General features: G+C 38.4%; 1 protein-coding gene across 1 annotated transcript in view; it reads right to left on the reverse strand.

Annotated features, from left to right (window-relative positions):
• RXFP2 (relaxin family peptide receptor 2) overlaps nucleotides 1-19,024 on the reverse strand; it is a 45,396-nt gene that overhangs the window by 18,785 nt on the left and 7,587 nt on the right. Inside the window, 8 exon segments of the mRNA XM_087813747.1 lie at nucleotides 44-115; nucleotides 1,689-1,760; nucleotides 3,346-3,417; nucleotides 4,053-4,124; nucleotides 12,253-12,324; nucleotides 13,142-13,247; nucleotides 16,074-16,151; nucleotides 18,862-19,010. Coding sequence (XP_087669873.1) covers nucleotides 44-115; nucleotides 1,689-1,760; nucleotides 3,346-3,417; nucleotides 4,053-4,124; nucleotides 12,253-12,324; nucleotides 13,142-13,247; nucleotides 16,074-16,151; nucleotides 18,862-19,010 — 693 coding nt within the window.

A 19,024-nucleotide genomic window follows, 5' to 3' on the forward strand; every position in this document is an offset into this window, starting at 1 on the left:
CGATCTGTGCAAATAACAAACTAATGCCTACATGAATACTCACATCCAGTTAAGTTGAGGCATTTGGGCACACATCTGCTTGGGAAGGGCTTCTAAATAGTTATTAACCATAGACCTTTAAACACAAAAAAAGATGTTAATTAATGTTGTACACCTGGGACTGGTAAAACCAATATAGTATTATATACTAACTATACTTAAGTTAAATAAATAAAACTTTAAAAAAGAAACAATGATATGCCACTTTAAGAGCAGTATTTTTACTATTTTTATAACATGGAAACTTGCATGCTAAAATAGTTTTATTAGGATGAAGACTCTAAACATAACTTCCTATTCAAAATGCTATCTAGATATATGCGTGGCACAGAAAAGGAGACAGATGTCAAAGAAACTATGAATGCATCAGTATGACATATAACCTGGTAATAAATATTATACAATTTAATTTTATGAGATGAAACAAAATATATATTAGGTGATAATTTTGAAGTTCATGATATTTTTTCTTGTAAACTCCAAATTTGCAATCATTTCCACCATTACTCATCCAAAGTTTCTTCTTAAGGGAAACATTAATCATTTACAATATTAAAGAGCCACACTGGAACTGATATTAAATCCAAGAAGTGATGTAGGGGACATTTGAGCAAAGAAAACAACAACTCATGAGCAGTTAAGCTACACAATTAATTTGTGATATTGTGGTCTCTCATGACAAATAGAGAAATAATGATGCTATATGATTAACTGCAAAGGGACATAATAAGCCCTGCTGATAGATCATTCTAGTCTATTAATAAACAGTGACAATGTAATTATGAGAGTGGCTCTGTTGGTAGGACAAATATTTTGGCCTTTTCAATGACCCTTGCTGGGCAAAGGCACATTTTCCTCTGTTAAAAAATGTAGTTGGGCCCAGCCGTTTTGGCTCAGTGGTTGAGCATTAACCCATGAACCTGGAGATCACTGTTTGATTCCTGATCAGGGCACATACCTGGGTTTTAGGCTCAACCCCCAGTAGGGGTCATGCAGGAGGGAGCCAATCAATGACTCTCATCATTGATGTTTCTATCTCTCTCTCTCTCCCTCTCCCTTCCTTTCTCTGAAATCGATTTAAAAAAAAAATGTAGTTGGGGCTAATCTTCTAGGAGATTCCATGTGATTTAAATTTAGTTGGGCCCGGCCGGACAAGGCTCAGTGGTTGAGCGTCGACCTGGGATCCAGGCAATCAGGGTTCGATTCCCAGTCAGGGCACATGCCTGGGTTGCGGGCTTGATCAATGCCTCTCTCATCATTGATGTTTCTGTCTCTCTCTCTCCCTCTCCTTTCCTCTCTCTGAAATCAATAAAGATATATTTTAAAAATAATAATAATAAAAAAATAAATTTAGTTGGGAGATAAAAATGACCATTATTTTTGGTCAACCACTGCACATATAAACATGTCTTAGGACTAAAGGAAATGAAAGGAGATCCAAAAGAAATCGACTGGTAGGCTTAAAATATATATGAGCCCTGGTCAGGAAGTAGCAACAGTAATTGTGACTGGAAATACAGGAGAGGTTTTGACTAATAAAAATTGTAGTGGGCTTGATTTTTCTAGGTTTTTGTGTGTGGCTTTTTTTTTGTAAGCTGGTGTCACTGCAATGTATAGACAGATGCATTGTAAAGGAAGTGAATACTTACAGGAAAAACAAGGAATTTAGTCCAGTGAATAGCTGCTGTGAAATTGTGGTTATTGGATTTTCATCTAGAATTCTGACAAAACAGATCACAAATATTTCCAATGTCAGAGACATTTTTGAAGTAAAAGCAAGAAAAACTAAAAGGCCTGCGACAATTCTGCCTCTGCCCAACGCCTGCTGTCCCTCTTCCTGTTTCTTCACACTGGGATCACTCCTCTCCCTGAGAGCCTTCCCTTCACCCTGTGGGCAAGGCGCTTCTTTCCTCCAAAAGCCCATCCCAGCAAGAAGCAAGTCCATCCTGATGGACTTACAGACCCAAGGTTTACCCTTCACCTCTGGACATGTGGGACCCACACAAGCTGCTCTTATTTATTTATTGGCTGAATTTGGAATCCTTAAATGCTTTGACCCACTATTGATAAATAAAGAATGAACTGAAAAAAAATTCTTAGGAAATGACAAATGGTTCCATGGTCTCACAGTGTTTAAATGATGTATTCAATAATGTTGATACAAACAAATTCATTAGGAGCAAAAAGGGTGAAAAAGTGAAAAATATTCAAATTACATATTCAAATTACTATTTTTAAGTATATATGGTCTTTCCTAGAAAAAAAAATTAGACTAAGGAGAAATATGCCTTCTTTTCTTTTGTTGTATTTGAAGCCTGGTACCATTTCCTTTTATTGCCAGAGGTCCTTGAAGATCTGGGGAAGAGAGTGACATCGAGCATCTACTATATGCCAGGCACAATGTATGTGGCACTTTACATATGACATGTGAGCCAGTCCCCACAATATCTCTCTTAAAAAGGAATTATGATTTCAGTTAACAGATGAGGAAAAGAGGCCTAGGAAGACTAAGAAAGTCACCTGCAACATTAAGCCTGGGGCCATAGTATACACAAGGGTCTGGATGAAGCTGGAGCCCTGACCTTCTCCATTAAACCAGGCCAACCCATGGAAAATGGGCAAACAGACACAGAGCACCTGCTAACTACCCTTTGTTCATTTTCCTGATGAAAACACAGAAATCTGATGTGAGATCCCTTGCGGTGCGACTGATGGCTCAGCCTTGAAAGTGGTGACATACCATAAGCCACCATCCATTCAGACTTTTCTATGAGTGCCCTGGAAATTCAAAAAGTCCTTAACTTGCTTACTTTCTAGGTCAGTGGTTTTCCACAGAGGGCAGTTTCTCTCCCAGGGGACGTTTGTGAGTGTCTGGACACATTTTTGGTTGTCACACTCTAGGGTCGAGTACTACTGGCATCTAGTGAGGTGGAGGCCACAGGAGCTGCTAAACATCCAAAAATGCACAAGGACACCTCCCTTTCCCCCAATCAAAGAATTATCTGGTACCAAATGTCAGTAGAGCTGAGGTGAGAAACTCGGCCATAGGTAAACACTGGGTGGATAGAAGCCTTAGCAAGCCCAGTTCTGGGCTGAGAAGGCCACCTGAAAGGACATGGCACCAGTTTTTTTCACACAGTTACCACTCAGTGTGTCATTATCTGAATTGCTTGGGTAAAGTGCTCCAGATTATGTGACAACTAGAAAAATAAGTAAACAAGATACACAAGTAGATGGAAACTGTGAACACTGATGTGTATCATTAAGACGGGTCCTTTCCGGGGCAGGCAAAGCTAGAATACTTACAGCCAAGACAGCTGATATAGGTCCTTGAACACTCCAGCTCTGAGGGCTGTAATGCAGTTATGGTTGAGATATCTACAAATAGTATGAGTGAGTGAATTAGGCAGACTCAAGACTCCATTTTAGTCACATAAATTAGAATATGAGCCACTGATGATGACCATGAAATATGGGCACCTGTTTCCAAAAGCACTTTACTGAGGGGAGAAATGCTGAGCAGAGGAGGGAAACCAAGTGACACTAGGAGGCACAGATAGCCACAAGCCTAGTGTGCGCAACACTGCAGCCAGGACCAGGAAAGTGGCCCAGAATAGTGTGTTAGGATATTATATTATGTTTCAGAATAAGAGTAGAATAAATACGGGGGTGATTTTTGCTTTGTCCTTTTTGGTCACATCCTTAGTAGACTAGCATTCTAAGAAAGTGTGTAGGTAAGTTAGCATGGGTCAGAAAAAACAAAATGCTAAAATATTGTGGAAATGACCCAAATTTGAGTAGACAAGGTTAAGGAGAGCCTCTATATCTGTCATCTGGTAAAGCTAGAAATCTTTTAATAAATCTTTCAGTGTCATAACTAATCTAAGCACTTTGTAATAACCCAGTCTTCCCATTTCTCTACAACTAAGTCAAACCTTTCAAAAGTACCATTCTACCCTTTTAATTGTTACTTAAAACTGTATTCATAATATAATTATAAAGAAGTTACTCACAATATTTGTAGATTATGTAGTCCAAAAAATGCTTTCCTGGATATGTGTTTAATGCAATTATGCTGAAGAAATCTGGTGGGAATAAGACAGAAGAATCACGTGATCATGGTTTGTGTGCTTCATCAGGTTGTTGAATGTGTGATGAGCTCTCTTTCCCTAAAGACATTTGTGAACTTGGCTTATGAAGTCCCAGCCCCTCTCCCTCATGGGGAAGTAAATATGTTGCCAAGGACAGATGACTGAGAACCTAGCCGACTCTTGCTGTTGTTGTAGCACCCATGCAGTGAGACTGGGGTGTCTCTGGGTTGTACCACTGAACTCCGGTGTGATGTGAGGAGGGAACTAGTTCTGTTTCTGCAAATGGCAACCATGTCAGTCTTTCTCTTCTGACCTGCAGGAGTGCTCACCATGGGAAACCAGCTAGTCTCTCACAGCCAAGTTCCACCTCAAACTTCTCATTTCTCTTTGTTCTATTCCCACACAAAAAAAGAGAAGAGGGCGAGTTTTATTCTTTTCTATGTTGAGACGCAGAGTGAGGAAAGCAAGGAAAGTTGTCTAGGTGCTCAAGGTCCTAAAAGACACCAGTGCTTGAACAGGGGCTAGTTCACCAACTTCAACTTGTGGGTCATGATTTACTTAACCTCCAAAGCAATTTAGCAATCTAGCATCCAATCAATAAGAGCATTATTGGGAGTATCTAAGTAAACAATTTCCATTTCCTGTACTCATTATACAATGAGAGGTTAGCCCTGAATTCATATTTACCGAAGTCCGTTAGGGACAGGAAATATCCACACAAATAATAGTAACTAATGACTACGTAGTCTATTAAATGGCTTTCCTAGCTCTTATTTGGATTTAATTTGGTTTCTAAAATAATATACAACACTTTCTTAATCTGGCTGTACTCTGAATTAACTTATACCACAATTATTACCTACAAAGCCTATGAATAAGGACTGTGTTACAGGTGTGCTAGGATATTGATGCCCTCAGCCCTCTGGGTAGCTAGGTAAAGCCAAGATTATCTTCCAGTTACAGATAAAACCCAACTTTTACCCCAAATATTGGACAAATATTGTCATTTTCTCTGTGTACCACCATGTGAGAAAGGTTGGTACTACAGAGCACATGCTTTACACCCATAATGATACAAAAAGCATAGATTTCAATCCTATCAAGTAAACTTGAAACCCAAAGAGACCGAATGGTGTTCCAACCTCCCTCCCCCCACACCATGTCTGTGAGGAGACCTTTCACATTGTAGCATAAATTCTGCTTTTGGTTTAAAGCTCTTCTATGAGCCCTGACTGGTGTGGCCCAGTTGGTTGAGCATTGTCCTATGCACTAAGAGGTCACTGGTTTAATTCCTGATCAGGGCATATGCCCAAGCTGAGGGCTTGATACCCAGTGGGAGCTGTGAAGGAGGCAGCCAATTGATGTTTCTGTCTCATTGATGTTTCTCTCTCTACATATCTTTCTCTCTCTCTCTCTCTCTCTCTCCCCCTTCTCCCTTCCTCTCTCTCTAAGATCAATAAAAACATATTAAAAAAATAAAGAGCTCTTCTATGAATACAATGAGCTCATACAGATCAATGTCTGTTGCAGCATTTTCTGAGCCCCTGAAGTGATGTAATGAAAGTTAATACGATAAATTATGTTATAAATGTTATAATAGCAAACAAAAATAGAAAAAGAATATAATACTATAGTATGGATATCTTGAAGTTTGTCTTAAAAATTATATAATTTATTGCCTAACTAGTGCTATTTACATTTTATTCAAGATAATTAACTCAAAAAGGCAATGCACAGTTTACCCACATGTTGTCAATCTTAAAGAGATGGATACAGCCATGAATTGTGAATTTGACCTTGTGCTTTCATTTATTTTTTAAAATTCTCACCTGAGTATATGAGAAAAGGAGAAAGAGAGGAAAGGAGAGAGAGGGAGAGAGAAACATCGACGTGAAAAAGAAACATCAATCTGTTGCCTCCGGTACATGCCCCCGACCAGGGATCCAACTGGCACCTTGGTATGTGCCCTGACGGGAAATTGAACCCACAATCTTTTGGTGTATTGAATGATGCCTCAGCCAACTGAGTCACCCCACCAGAGCTGGACACTGTGTTTTTGAGCTGCATGACTCACCTGATGTGTACAACCTAATTGCCTTCACTGCCACAAGATAAGACTCCAACTCCCTAAATAATAAAGAGCTTATAGTCTATTTAGTCAGCTTGCTGGCACCCAAGAGAAAACTGGAGTCCTAAGTCCCCTGTCTCAGACTCCAGTGCCAAAGTATTTGCTTTCTTCTTTGCAGAATACTACCTTGGTGAATATTAAGAGAAATTTGGAAACATGACAATTTGGCAAGTGGTGCTCTCTTTTTATTCAGAGTTGAGATAGGAGTCCATTTAATATACTTCACATTGAATAGCTTTCTTAGAAATAACTTACTGCTTCATGAATTCCTGCTGTTTCAGCTGTCAGGATTTTTCAAGCAGAAACACCAGGAATTTATGTACCTGAAACTAAAGCATATATATGCTTTAATGACATGCATGTTTACAGGCTATTTTTTAAAGCAACAACATGGTGTATTCATGAGCCAAGTGACTCATTGCATTACATTTTGTTGCTAATGATTGCCTTGAACAAGAACCAGTTTAAGAAGGAATTCCTAAATTATATAAGGTTTATGTTAAAATGAGGAGGAGAATGACTAGTAGTTTCCATGGTAGCAGTGAGAAAGTATTATAGTCAGTCTCATAAATTCTACTTTATTTCTCTGAAAGGTCATCTTAAATCGCTTCTCCCCCAAATTAGAAAGGCTTGCTATTTTTAAAGATTATTAAAATTAATAATCTGATAAATGAAAAAGCATGCAGATAAGTTGAGCAACATTGATTCACTTGGCAATTAAAATTTCATTTTGAGTTAGGAATTTATTCTTCTGGATGCCTAAATGACCTCAACTGCACTGTGAATGTTTAGAGCATTTCAGACTAGAGAGACTCAATGTTAAATTCGGTATTTCCTAGGATATATTCCAAAACAACTTAAGAATATATATTAATTTTATTTGCTCAAAACCATCTAAAGCACAAATTTATACATGCCTTTTCTCTGGTGAGACAGAATAAAACTCAGATTCTTTAGCCTGGCATTCAAAGGGTCAACAATCATGATTCAGTGACCTCCCAGCACATGCACTATCATTTCCTGTGGACATTCTTTACCTTTAGACAACCTGCCCTGGTCACACTCTTCCTGATATCCTTTGAGTGTTTCTGCTTATGCTAATTTGTTCTCCCTGCTGAAGATGCTCTCCACATTCTCTTTAGTCCTGCATGCTAGTTTGGCACAGTATTCCTTCAACAAATACTCATTGATATTCACTTATGTTTCAACATACACAACGATGAGGGGTGGTGGTGGCAGTGGTACCTGGTACATGAGAGAACCAGATGGACCATCCAACTCAGAGGAGCGTATGGTGGGCAGTAAGGGTTTTTTCAAAATTCAAGGATGAATGTGAGGGGTTCACAAAAATATAATCAAAGTTGAAAAATGACCTCGTCATGTTCAAACTCAGACCTTGAAGAATACTGTGGGCAATATGTATTTCTAGTTATATTTAGAAATAAGAAAATGTTAAGAAGAAGCCCAAGCCTGCTGTATGGGATCTGTTTTATAATATTATGAAATAATATAAAAATATAAATTCTCAACTCCTGCACAGTTCCTGTCTTCTCAGTCAGCAAAGATGATCTTAGGCTGAAGGGAATAGAAAGGGTATAGGGCAGAAAACATGAAAGTCCAAGATGGTAGAACATATTAATCAAGGCCAGTTAAAGTCCTATGGTTGGGAAGATTTCTCCTAGAAGTTGAGAAACACAAAAATGAAAGCACCGAGTCATGATCAATTACTGAGGAACCTGGACAGAGGAAGAGCAATTGGAAAATTAAAGATGGCAAATGCAATTTTGATTTTTCTGAAAGGGAATAAGTAAATCTCATAAGCTACAGTTGAATGGGCTTGACATTGGTTCTGGGAGAGAAAAGACTATTATAATGCTGTTTTGTAAGAGCTCAGAGAGAAAGGGGATAGGGTAGTTCACGAGAAACAGGACAGGCAAACCAACCTGATTTTCTTGGAAAGAATGATCAGACAAAAATGTGTGGCCAATATTGCTTATATGTTTATCAGGCTTTGACAGAGTGGTTTTATGATGTTTTTATGGACAAAAATAAAGGTACATGTTTTCTGAAGGATGATGGCAGAGGGGTCTTGGAAGACAATTGTCCTTTTCAGTATTTCACTCCATGACTTGGGTAAAGATGGTTCATCTTATTTTCGGACGACAGAACACTGGGAGGAGCAGTGAATTATGTTAGATGACCCAAAAAGATCTTCATACTCTGGTAAGAAAAGTTGAATCCAACAGGATGAGACTGGATAGGGATACATTTGAGAACCCACAGATAGCTCTCAAATGCTCAGTAACAACTGCAGGATGGAGAAGCCATCACCTAGAAATAAAATATTTGACACAGGATTGGGAACTTTGAAGCAAAAATCACCGGGAGTTAAGGAAATGAAGTATCCACCAAAAGAGCAAATGTAGCCTCAGCGCATGTGACTTTTAGAAAGGAAATATTGCTACCTTCCTCCGGTTGTGCCCTGGCCGCGTTACAGGGTCATATTATGTTTATTCTAGATACCACACACAAGGCAGATAATGACAGATTTGAAACCAAGCCTTTAGGGAGGAATTTAAGACTTTGAAGCTGCTTGGAGAAAAGACCTGTGGTGGGTTTCAGGGTGATTGCCAGCCTTAAATATCTGAAGTCATGTAGAAGACTGATTCGGTGCGTTCTGATCAGTCTTGTAGGGTGAATCTCAGAATGAGGGGAGCCTTAAAGATGCCTGGGGAAGTAGTAGAGTTATGTGACAGACACACTTTATTAGTATATTGGTATTGTTATAAACTCCTTTCCCTCAGCGCTCTTTAATTCCCTACCTGGTTTATTTTTCTCCACAGCCCTAATCACTATCTAACACACTCTGTATTTTATTATCTATCTTCCTCCATGGGAGGTTAAGCTCTGTGAAGAGAGAGCTTTTCATAGGTGGTGTTTTCTGCTCTATCTTTAAAGCCTCGTACCTCATAGGTATGAATAAATATTTGTTGAAAGAAAGAATGAACATGGGGACTTTGACATCTTTTAACTTCTTGCTGTCTGCTATCCAAGAACTCTGGGTTGTCCATCTGGTGTCTTCTTTTCCTGGGGATGGTTTGGGTTTTGTACTTTGGTTATTTGGGCTATAGTAATGAAGAATTAGGAAGAAAAAGGTAATCGTAGAAGGGCAGGAGGGACCAAGGCTTGCTTGAGGCTGAGTGAGACTTTTCTGGGAGTTCAGGAGAAAGTGGCAGGAGGAGCTGAGGAATGTGAGGAAAGGGGATGGGAAGAGATTTTAAAGAAGGTTTGCTGAGCTTATGAGCTGCTGTAAGGTGTCTGAATAATGTATGTAAAGAACCTGAGTTATTTTAAATCAAACTTTGGTCATTGGATGTTTTCATCAATAATAAAAATGTTCTGAGACTGGACCATGTTGGTGAACTTCCAAAAGACCAGAGTCAGAGGTTTGGCTTTTAGGCTAAACTTCTTCAATACTTGTCAATTGGCTGACTTTGGGAAAATAGCCTCTCTTCTCCAAGGGTGAGTCTCCTCATTTCTGAAAGAAATCTAATGATATCTGCCCTACCTGACAGACTTTGAGGACCAAATTCCAAATGAGAATCCCAAATGTTAGAATTCTTTCTAAATTTTAAAAAGTGACATATAAGCATAAGAAATTATGTCTTATCCCCTGTGCTCTCCCTTGCCTATAGTAGATACATAGTGAATGTTTATGATGGGAGTCTTATAATCTATTTTCTTTGAGTCTCAGGAAAAGGATGGGGAATCAGATTGCTCAGAAACCATCAAATAACTTGCATCAAGAGAACACCTGCTGGGTAATATCAGGCTATGATGTTGTTTTCTCAGACAAAGTAAAACATTTACTTGGAGAAGTTTCCAGCTGATCGGGGCAATTGACATTAATTCCTACTTTTTTCCATTAAGAAAAATTGGAGTGTGAATTATCAAAGCTAGTTCTTCCATATTCTTCTCTTCAGTAGGCTACCAGATACCATGAGAGATAAGAATTGACTTAGAACAAAACTATGGCTCAGTGGTCCAGGAAAGAAATTGGCCAGAGAAGTCTAATTGTAATTCTCTTTGCTTGATTCTATAGTGATCCCTCTGCCTCCCCAGAAGTCAGCTTCCATCAAATTAAGAAGCAAAAGGTACAGGAGGAAGTTCTGCATGGGGCAGGACAGGATGTGTTGGTAAAAGATTCCATTAGATGCTAGAACAATTCCTTTCTATCATGAGGTTTCTGGTTATTATAAAATAAATACTGCATTGGCATCAGAAGATACAGGCCCTAATTCTGGCTTTTCCACTAACTAGTTGTAGATCTAGGTAAGTCATTCACCATTGCAGACTGTAGTACGTTACCTTATGAATAATAAGATTTAACTAGAAACTCATAAAACTTTCTCTGACTCCAGATAACAAAATTTAAACAGCTACTCTGAAGCATGAATCTTTTCCCTTCCCTCTGCCAGTGCTATTTTATTTGTCCTCCCTCAAGCATTATTCAGGCAGTACAGGGACAATATTGATCCACAGAATGAACAAGTGATTCTAAGGATTTCCAATAAGACTAGAAGTAGTGTAGTTAAAACTTCCTCTCTAGAGGAGCCTGGAAACCCAGAGCCAAGGCATAGCTACTCTTATGCGACAAGGACAAAATGACGGCATGCTCCAGGATGAAGCCGCAGGTCCCGACAGCAGACGGGATTTATAGAGACTGCAATCAAACCCCAGCATGGTTACCTACATTCACACAAGGTTCTGCCTTCCTTCAGTGACTTCCTTTCTTGGATGAGGGAGTCCGTTCCCAAATTCACGGACGACACAGAATTGTTGATGAGATTTCAAACCAAGTACATCTGTCCAGTATCAGCAAAGGATCAGATTATTTTTACTCCTGGATTTTAACATATTCCACAGTTCTAGAAACTTCCTCCTTCATGCCAAATGTTGAAGAACCAAACAATAAGATGATGGCACTTTCGAAGGGCCCTAAGGCATTACCTTGCTAATTTTAAAATTTAGTCTGAAGATCATCCTGGCAAGTGTAGAACTTCATCTCCTCATTATCCCAGGGTGACCAGGCTCAGAGCGACTGACACAGCTACCAAACTCTCAAGAGGATGAATGTTCTCAATTTCTTTATTTAAATGTATGGTACCCTGTTTACTAATAAGAGTGCTCTTAGTTCCTATCCAAGGTAACTTCCCAAATACTTTAGAATGAATAATTTGGGAAGTTAATGTAGTCATCATAAGGTTGCTTGGTGAGCACGGAAACAAAGCAAGGCCATTTCTGTTTTGATATGGATGGTGTCAAAAGATAGTTCACACAAGTTGAGGTGGAGTTGGACAATCCATCCCTGTCCTCCAGTAGAAATGATCTCAGGGGTCGCATCTGCCACACCCTGGTTTTCTTTCTAGGACAATGCTGGAAGCATCTTGGCATGTTGCTTTGCTTCTCACTGACTAGCATTTCTTCACTGCTGACTGTGCCCTGTTTATTAACATTTTCTTTCCTCACATATGCTAATATCCTTGCTTTCACTAAGATCACATTTCCTCCTGACATCCTGGGAAACAGTTTGTATCCTATCATCCTGTGTTTTAAATGATCTGATCTTTCCTGTCAATGTTTTTGTGCTAACACTCTTCTTTCATGTTAAAAGGTGAAGTTAGTGCCTCTGAATCTGCAATGTCATTTTCCAAATGACTTGGAGAAAAAGCTCAGAACTTTGTACTTTTTGATTGAGCTGTGTCATCTGAACTCCAATTTAACTCCAAAAATGTTTAAATAAAATCAGTTCACTTTAAATTATGAAATGGAAAGCAAATATACTTTTTAATGCTTTACTCTCTAATATTAATTACATTTAGATAAAGAAATTTAATAATAATAATATATTTCATTTTACTTTTAGATAAAAAACATCTGAAACAAAACCCCACAAGGAATTTTCCCATTAAAACATTCTTAATAGCTACTTACATCTTTTTAAGTTCTGCATATTTGATGAAAACTTTATCTGGAAGACTGTGAATTTTGTTTTTCTTAAGAGACCTAAAATAACATGTAAAGCAGATTTCATTAAGGATTTTATGACCAGCCAAACTCTTCCCTAGAAGCTGAGTGCTTAAGAAGAGACTTTCCGATGACCCTCCATGCCCACTTCACACATTTGAAAAGGACAGTGGTAACTGGAGACTTTCTTACGAAAAGGCCATAGAGCAAAATTAAAACAGCTTGCAAGTCTTTGCCCAGGTCAGCCAGTTAGCATAACAGACTGGAACATCTACGGTGATTTCATTTTGTCTTTTACTCTTTGGATAATTTCATGAAAGACAACAAACAAGCCCAAAAAAACAACAAAAATTTCAACCAGCTCATGCATGCCCAAATTGTGACATGACAGCAAATTTTGGAGACTTCAAAACGTTATACATAGTAAACATACACATGCATGATTATGACACAGCTAGTGTCATGGCTCCTCATACCTTCCAACTTCAAACAAATTGCCACTTATAAAAAGGAGGTACAATAAGTGACTGCTCTCCCTTTTCTTAATTTTTAATTGTATAGTACTGGATATTAGCAGCAATACATAAATCATAAAGTAGGTGAAAATAAGAACCCTGGATCACAGGCATCTGTGAGCTGAAGGATAAACAGCTAATCTAATGTGCAGCATGTTAGACATTGTTTCCCTGGACGAGAAGCACACAGAATTCTCTGATGGTTGGTAGTTTCAAAGGGAATTTCTATTATTTTTTAATGTATACGTAGCATAAAACAGAATGAAGCGAGATTAGAGCAGGTTACACAATTTTTCAGTGACTTTAGGGGCAAATGTCATTAAGATGTGAATTCTACTCACAGCAGCGTCACGTTGCTGGAAACGGGAGGCACCGACGTTAAGCCAGCATTCACACATTCCAGTTCTGTTTCTTTGCAGTCACAACGTTGTGGATACTGGTTTAGAACTGGGGGCCAAAAGGGCAAGTTTTCACTAAGCAAAAAATACTTTATTTATCACTTTATGTCTGATAACTGACATTGTTCTCTTTTCTTTGAATGTATAACTTATACATCCTGATAATGAGCTAATTCAGTCCCATAATAAAAGCAAATAAGAATTCTCTTGTAGTCAAATACTGACTAGTGTGGCATTCATCTCTGTTCAAGCTCCCAGTGGTCTTTTCAAAGGCAATTAACAAGTGATTAGAAAGAAACCATAGATATGTTTAAATAGCAAAAACTTTATAGTGAAACAAGATTACTTTCTCCTCAAGGAGGGATATTGGTATGTTTGAGTAAACCTTTAATGTGATAATTGAGTCAATTCAATTTAATCAAATGGCACAAAGAGGCTGCTCAATAAACACTTGTTGATTGAAATGAAATTTAATTATTTTCCCCTTTTAAACTCCTCTTAGAGAACAGTTAGATGCAGGTTCTGCAGTAGCCACCATCATGCCTTATTAAAATCAACCAAGTCAGATATGCTCTCACTTGCATTTTTTGTTCTCATTGCTATAAAGTTAAGGTGGAAGGTCAAGGGTGTAGAGCAGCTTCAAAGCCAAGAAAACCAAAGGGCTGGCAATCGGAAGCATTCAGAGGGAAAAAAGGCTTCAGAATTTGCTCTGAATGAACCTTCATAATTATTAAGATAATGACATAAAAGAATGAGTAATCTATGGTGAAACCAGACCATCTTGGCCCATGGGACAATTATGTGTGTGTATGTGTGTGTGGGGGGGGGGAGGGGGGGAGAAGAACACACATTTGTGAAGCATTTTATTTTGCCTCTAATCCCATGGATATTTGTTTTGATGGAGCTAAGAAAATGGGAGCTATTTTCAAAATTTAAGCTTTATTGTTATTCATCTAAATCTGAGTATAAGTTCTTTGTGATTGCTCTTCTTCTTTTAGATTACTTTTATCCAAACTTGATTTTAAAAATCAATTTTGCTGACTTTTCATCAATTCAGGAAACTTGTCTTGAGTGCCCGTTTAATTCCCAAGATGCCGTCTAGTGTAAAATGTTTTGGAATATATTCTATGTCATTTATAAGTTTATGCTAATTAGCTCAACTTCCTAAATACTACTTCAGAATGTTTACTTCTATGTTTATTGAGATTGAGAACAGTATTGTTTACACTGAAAACCTGTGATTGGACACTCTTATTTACCAAAAGATTCCACATAGCCCAAGCTGGGCCTATTGCCTAAACCAGAACTGCGAGCAGAACTCCCTCACCTGCAAACCAGTCTCACTCCATGCTTTGTGGAGTCTTCTGAACTACCTCTTGCATCAGTCTACCTCACTCTTCCCCATGGTATTTTCTGGGTTCAGATTCTTAGTATTAGTCTGGAGCATTGCAAGAAACATAATAAATAGTATCTCTGTCACATTGCTCCTTGGCAAGGCTGACATTTGGATCATGCCATTGTCTGTTGTTAGGGTGTTCAGCAGCATCTGTGGCCTCTGCCCACTTGATGCCAGTAGTAACCCACCTCCCTCTAGCTGTGACAACCAAAAATGTCTTCAAACATTGTCAAATGTTCTCTGGGGTTAGTGGGGAGGTTTGTCCCAGGTTGAGAATCACCATTCTAATCCAGTCTCTACAATTCTAATGGGAGCATCATTGTCACATACACTTCTTCTTATTTTTCTCTTCATAAAAGAAAAATAGGCTCAAAACCTTATTGGTTGCCCACCTGCACAGCAGTGACCTCCAAAAAGGGGTGTGTACAAGATGACACACTGTGGTTCAGGAAGAAAATACCAAAACTTTCAGATATATTTATTTCTAATCTTTTAATTTACTCTTTTTAATTTCTAACTTTTATATCTGATATATTTGTGTATAACAAAGTATAGGATAAGAAATAATTATAACCTGGCATTATAAAGTGCATAATATACTGTTAGTGTAGTATTTAACTGTAAATATACCTACATTGTTATGTCTACGTCTGTACCTATATCATGTATATTATACGTAATATATATTATATTACTACACACATATATAATATATGTATATACATAGACACAATTCTGTCTATAAGATAGAGACCAGACTCCAAAGTGTGCAGCCCAAACGCTTTATGGGCAGGCCCGACCATTCCAGGTTCAGTTCCTGCTCTCCCCACACCATGCATTCAGCACCCAGAAAAAGGCATTGAGAAGCATGCTCCGCACCTTCCCATCTCAGGGTTTTGCTGATCTTGCTCCCCTGCTCACTCTGTTACCTCTTACCCTTCCTTCCATCCAAGGACTTCCAAGTTCATCTCAATGTCATCTTCTCTCTGGGTCTTTCCCCATTCATGGCAGAGCCATTATTTCCTCTAAGGGATTTCCACATTCCCTTATGCAAACACCATTTCTCCAGTTTTGCACTAATACTGAATCATTCCTGCTTCTGTAAGGATTTGTCTTTCCTGCTACATGTGAGGCATGTGTGGGCTGGGGCCACATCTTATTGCTGGACTCTCAGTGCCTAACATAAGGGCTGCCAAGTAGTTGGTGAGAAGAAAGTAATTAAAGGGAATAAGATCTTTATTACGTGTTACAGTTAGTGCACACCTGTGCATTCTTGCAAATAGAGACTAATACATACAGTGAGCATGAATGGAGCATGTTGTATTTTTCTCTTTACCTTCTCAGTCCCTGAGCATACAGTAGATAGTGTGACCCTGAAATACATTGAGCTGAAATGGAAATCTAAAGGGAATTGATCACCCGCCCATGTAAATCTATGCACTGAAAACCATCTAGAGTCATTGAACCAATGCCACTTACAGCACTCCTGTGTGAATGCCACTTTATCAGCATTTCCATGGATTGTGCCAAATATAGTCGCCCATCCACTAGTGTCCCCTGCAAAATGGTGATGAATATGTGTCAGTTATGGTGTAAATCAAATATCGAAATACAAAACAAAAGTCTAAAAATTTGATAATGAAATCAGTTAAAAATTGGTTTAAAGAATAGAATGTTAACATTGAAGGTAAGGGAGAAAACACTAGGAGGACATCTAAAATTTTTCTCTTTTTTGAAATTGCAAACATTTCAAATGTATGTATCATAAAATATATGAGAAATATATAATAATTGTATGCGCATCTTGAAAAATGTCACCTATTTCCAGTGCTGACATTTTTAAGTTTGATCTTAATTTTGAGGTCCTCAGAAAAAAATATAATCTAAATTTTATTTTGTCATATGCATACTATTGCATATGGATATGTAGATATGTACTTGATAGATGTAATGAGTTCTGATATTTATGTCACCTGACATTTTTAATAAAGAAAAAAAAATCCCCTTTCATAAAGGCTGTCTAGTCCTATTGATAGAAAAAAATATTTTGTCAATTTTTCAGAGGATATGATCTGTTTATTTGCCAAGTTTCTTTCTCTTTTTGTTTGCAATAAAGTTATATTTCTTAAAGAAGGAGGCCTGATTTTGAAGTGTCATTACTTTAACATATGCTATTATCATGATAAGATCTGCATTAAATGTATGATACTAAAGTTCATACAAATAGAAAAGTGGAGACTCTTAGATACACAGAACAGACTGACAGCTGTCAGAGGGGAGGGGTTTTAAGGCTGGAGGAGAAGGGTGGAGGGATTAAGCAAAGAAAAAAAAGAAAGACTCATGGACACTGACAAGAGTGTGGCGATTGCCAGAGGGAAGTGGGTAGGGGTAGGTTGAAGAAGGTAAAAAGGGGATAATGGTGATGGAAGGAGGCTTGGCTTGGAGTGATAAATACACAATATACTATACAGATGGTGTATTGTAGAACTGTATACATGAAACCTGTACAATTTTATTAACCAATGTGTCACCCCAATAAATTCAATAAAAAAAAGTAATAAAAAAGTAAATTTAAATAGTGGCCCAAAGTTCCCTTTGATCCCTGCAAACTTTAATTTAGTTCTATTTATTGTTAATATCCTCAATGGTTCTTACAATGATTCTACTTGATGCCTTCATATGGATTACTTATTTTGTGTGCAGAACATATTCATAAGATAGATAAACACACGTGGTCTCTGATTCCTGTGCAGTGAAGAGGAAAGCCAAGAATCTGAGTGGCTTGCCACTGGCATCCAGTGAACTGACCCACCACTGAGCACGGATTGAGCACCTACATGTTCTAGGCTCTGGTGACACCAAAACAAGACACAAACAAAAATTCTTCTTGAGGAGTTCATGTCTAGTGAGAGAAGTACAGTGAAAAAGGAAGGCAGTCCATAGTATAGTAACACAGATACACCAGGGTATTATGGCAATGGAGAAAGGGTCCTTGTCATAGACTGGTGGTAGAGCTTCAGGGTGGGGAAGCATAGCCAGAGAAGCCAAGCTGCTCAGGTGTCCGTAACTGCATTCTAAGGTAAGTGGGAGTGATCCATGGGAGGTGAAGCAAAATGTTCCATTAGAGGGAAGCATGTGTGGATAACATGTCTCTAGAGCAGATTCTAGAGACAGATAGATGCTCAACATCTTGGACTTTGCTGTGTCACTTTGATTGCCAGTTGGGCAGTGGCAACAAGTGGCAGTTCTGTGTGGTAGAAAACACATGGGATTCTTTCATATTCAGAAGATCTGGGTCCTAGTGTCTACTCTATGACTAACTAGACATGTCGACCTCTCTTGGCATCAGTCTCTTTAAGAAGAAAACTCACAGGTTATGTTAGACAACATATATAGTCTCAATATACAGACCTAAAATGGCCTGTAAGACCCTTCATGATCTAGCTTCTGCTTAATTCTTTATCCTCTATGTTCTTGTTCACTTTGCTCAAGCCATACTGGCTTTTTTTGTCCCATAAACACACTGTCTTATTTCATGCAGTCTCAGGGCCTTTGCACTTGCTTATTCCTTTGCTTGGAACTTTGTTCCTCCAGAATATGTCATGGTTTCTCTCTCATTTTCATTTCACTTTCAGTTCAGATGTCATCATCTCAGAGAGGCTTTTCTCCAGTTATGTCTTTGAAGTAGGCCACCCTCCACGTCCTTCTATCCCATTATCCTGTTTTATATACTTCACAGCACTATCACTCTGAAATTATTTAATTTATTTATGTATGAGTTTATTATGCTCCTTGTTCACAAGGTCCATGTGAACTTCATGAAGTCAAGACTATAGTCTTCCTTGAGCCTGCTGGGTCCCAGTGAGTTTGAGAGCACCTAGTGGGCCTCAACATGGGTCTGTTAAATACATTAATTATCTAGGCAGGCCCATTCACACTGAACCAATTTCCAGGCCATAACGAAGTAGTCATAGGAAAGCATTTAAAATTAAACTATGAGTATCCAAGTAGAGTTTAAAATGTAATTTTAATTTTTATCAAATATAACACTTCATAATACTGCGTTTCTATTTTAAGCAGCCTCTGTATATGAAAGTTCAGGTAGTTATCACAAATAAATTGAGGAGCAATTATTTGTGTTACAAAGGGATTCCCTATAGAATGCCAAACCATCTCTTCCAGTTTGTTACAATTATTATCCGATTCACCTACAGTTTGGGGGCTAACAAAGTGGGATACACATATGGAGCCGAGGGGGAATCCTCACCACAGTTCTCCTCATCAGCACCATTTCCACAGTCGTTTACACCATCACAGTGAAAAGCTCTCGGCAAGCACTTGGTCAGGTTCCCACAGGGAAAATATCCTTTTTGGCACAAAGGGGTGACTGTACTGCCTTCAGTCAGTGCAAAATCTGTGTGAAAGAGGGG

This window comes from Miniopterus natalensis, chromosome 2, assembly GCF_054644295.1.
Source record: "Miniopterus natalensis isolate mMinNat1 chromosome 2, mMinNat1.hap1, whole genome shotgun sequence".
Taxonomy (NCBI): Eukaryota; Metazoa; Chordata; class Mammalia; order Chiroptera; family Miniopteridae; genus Miniopterus; species Miniopterus natalensis.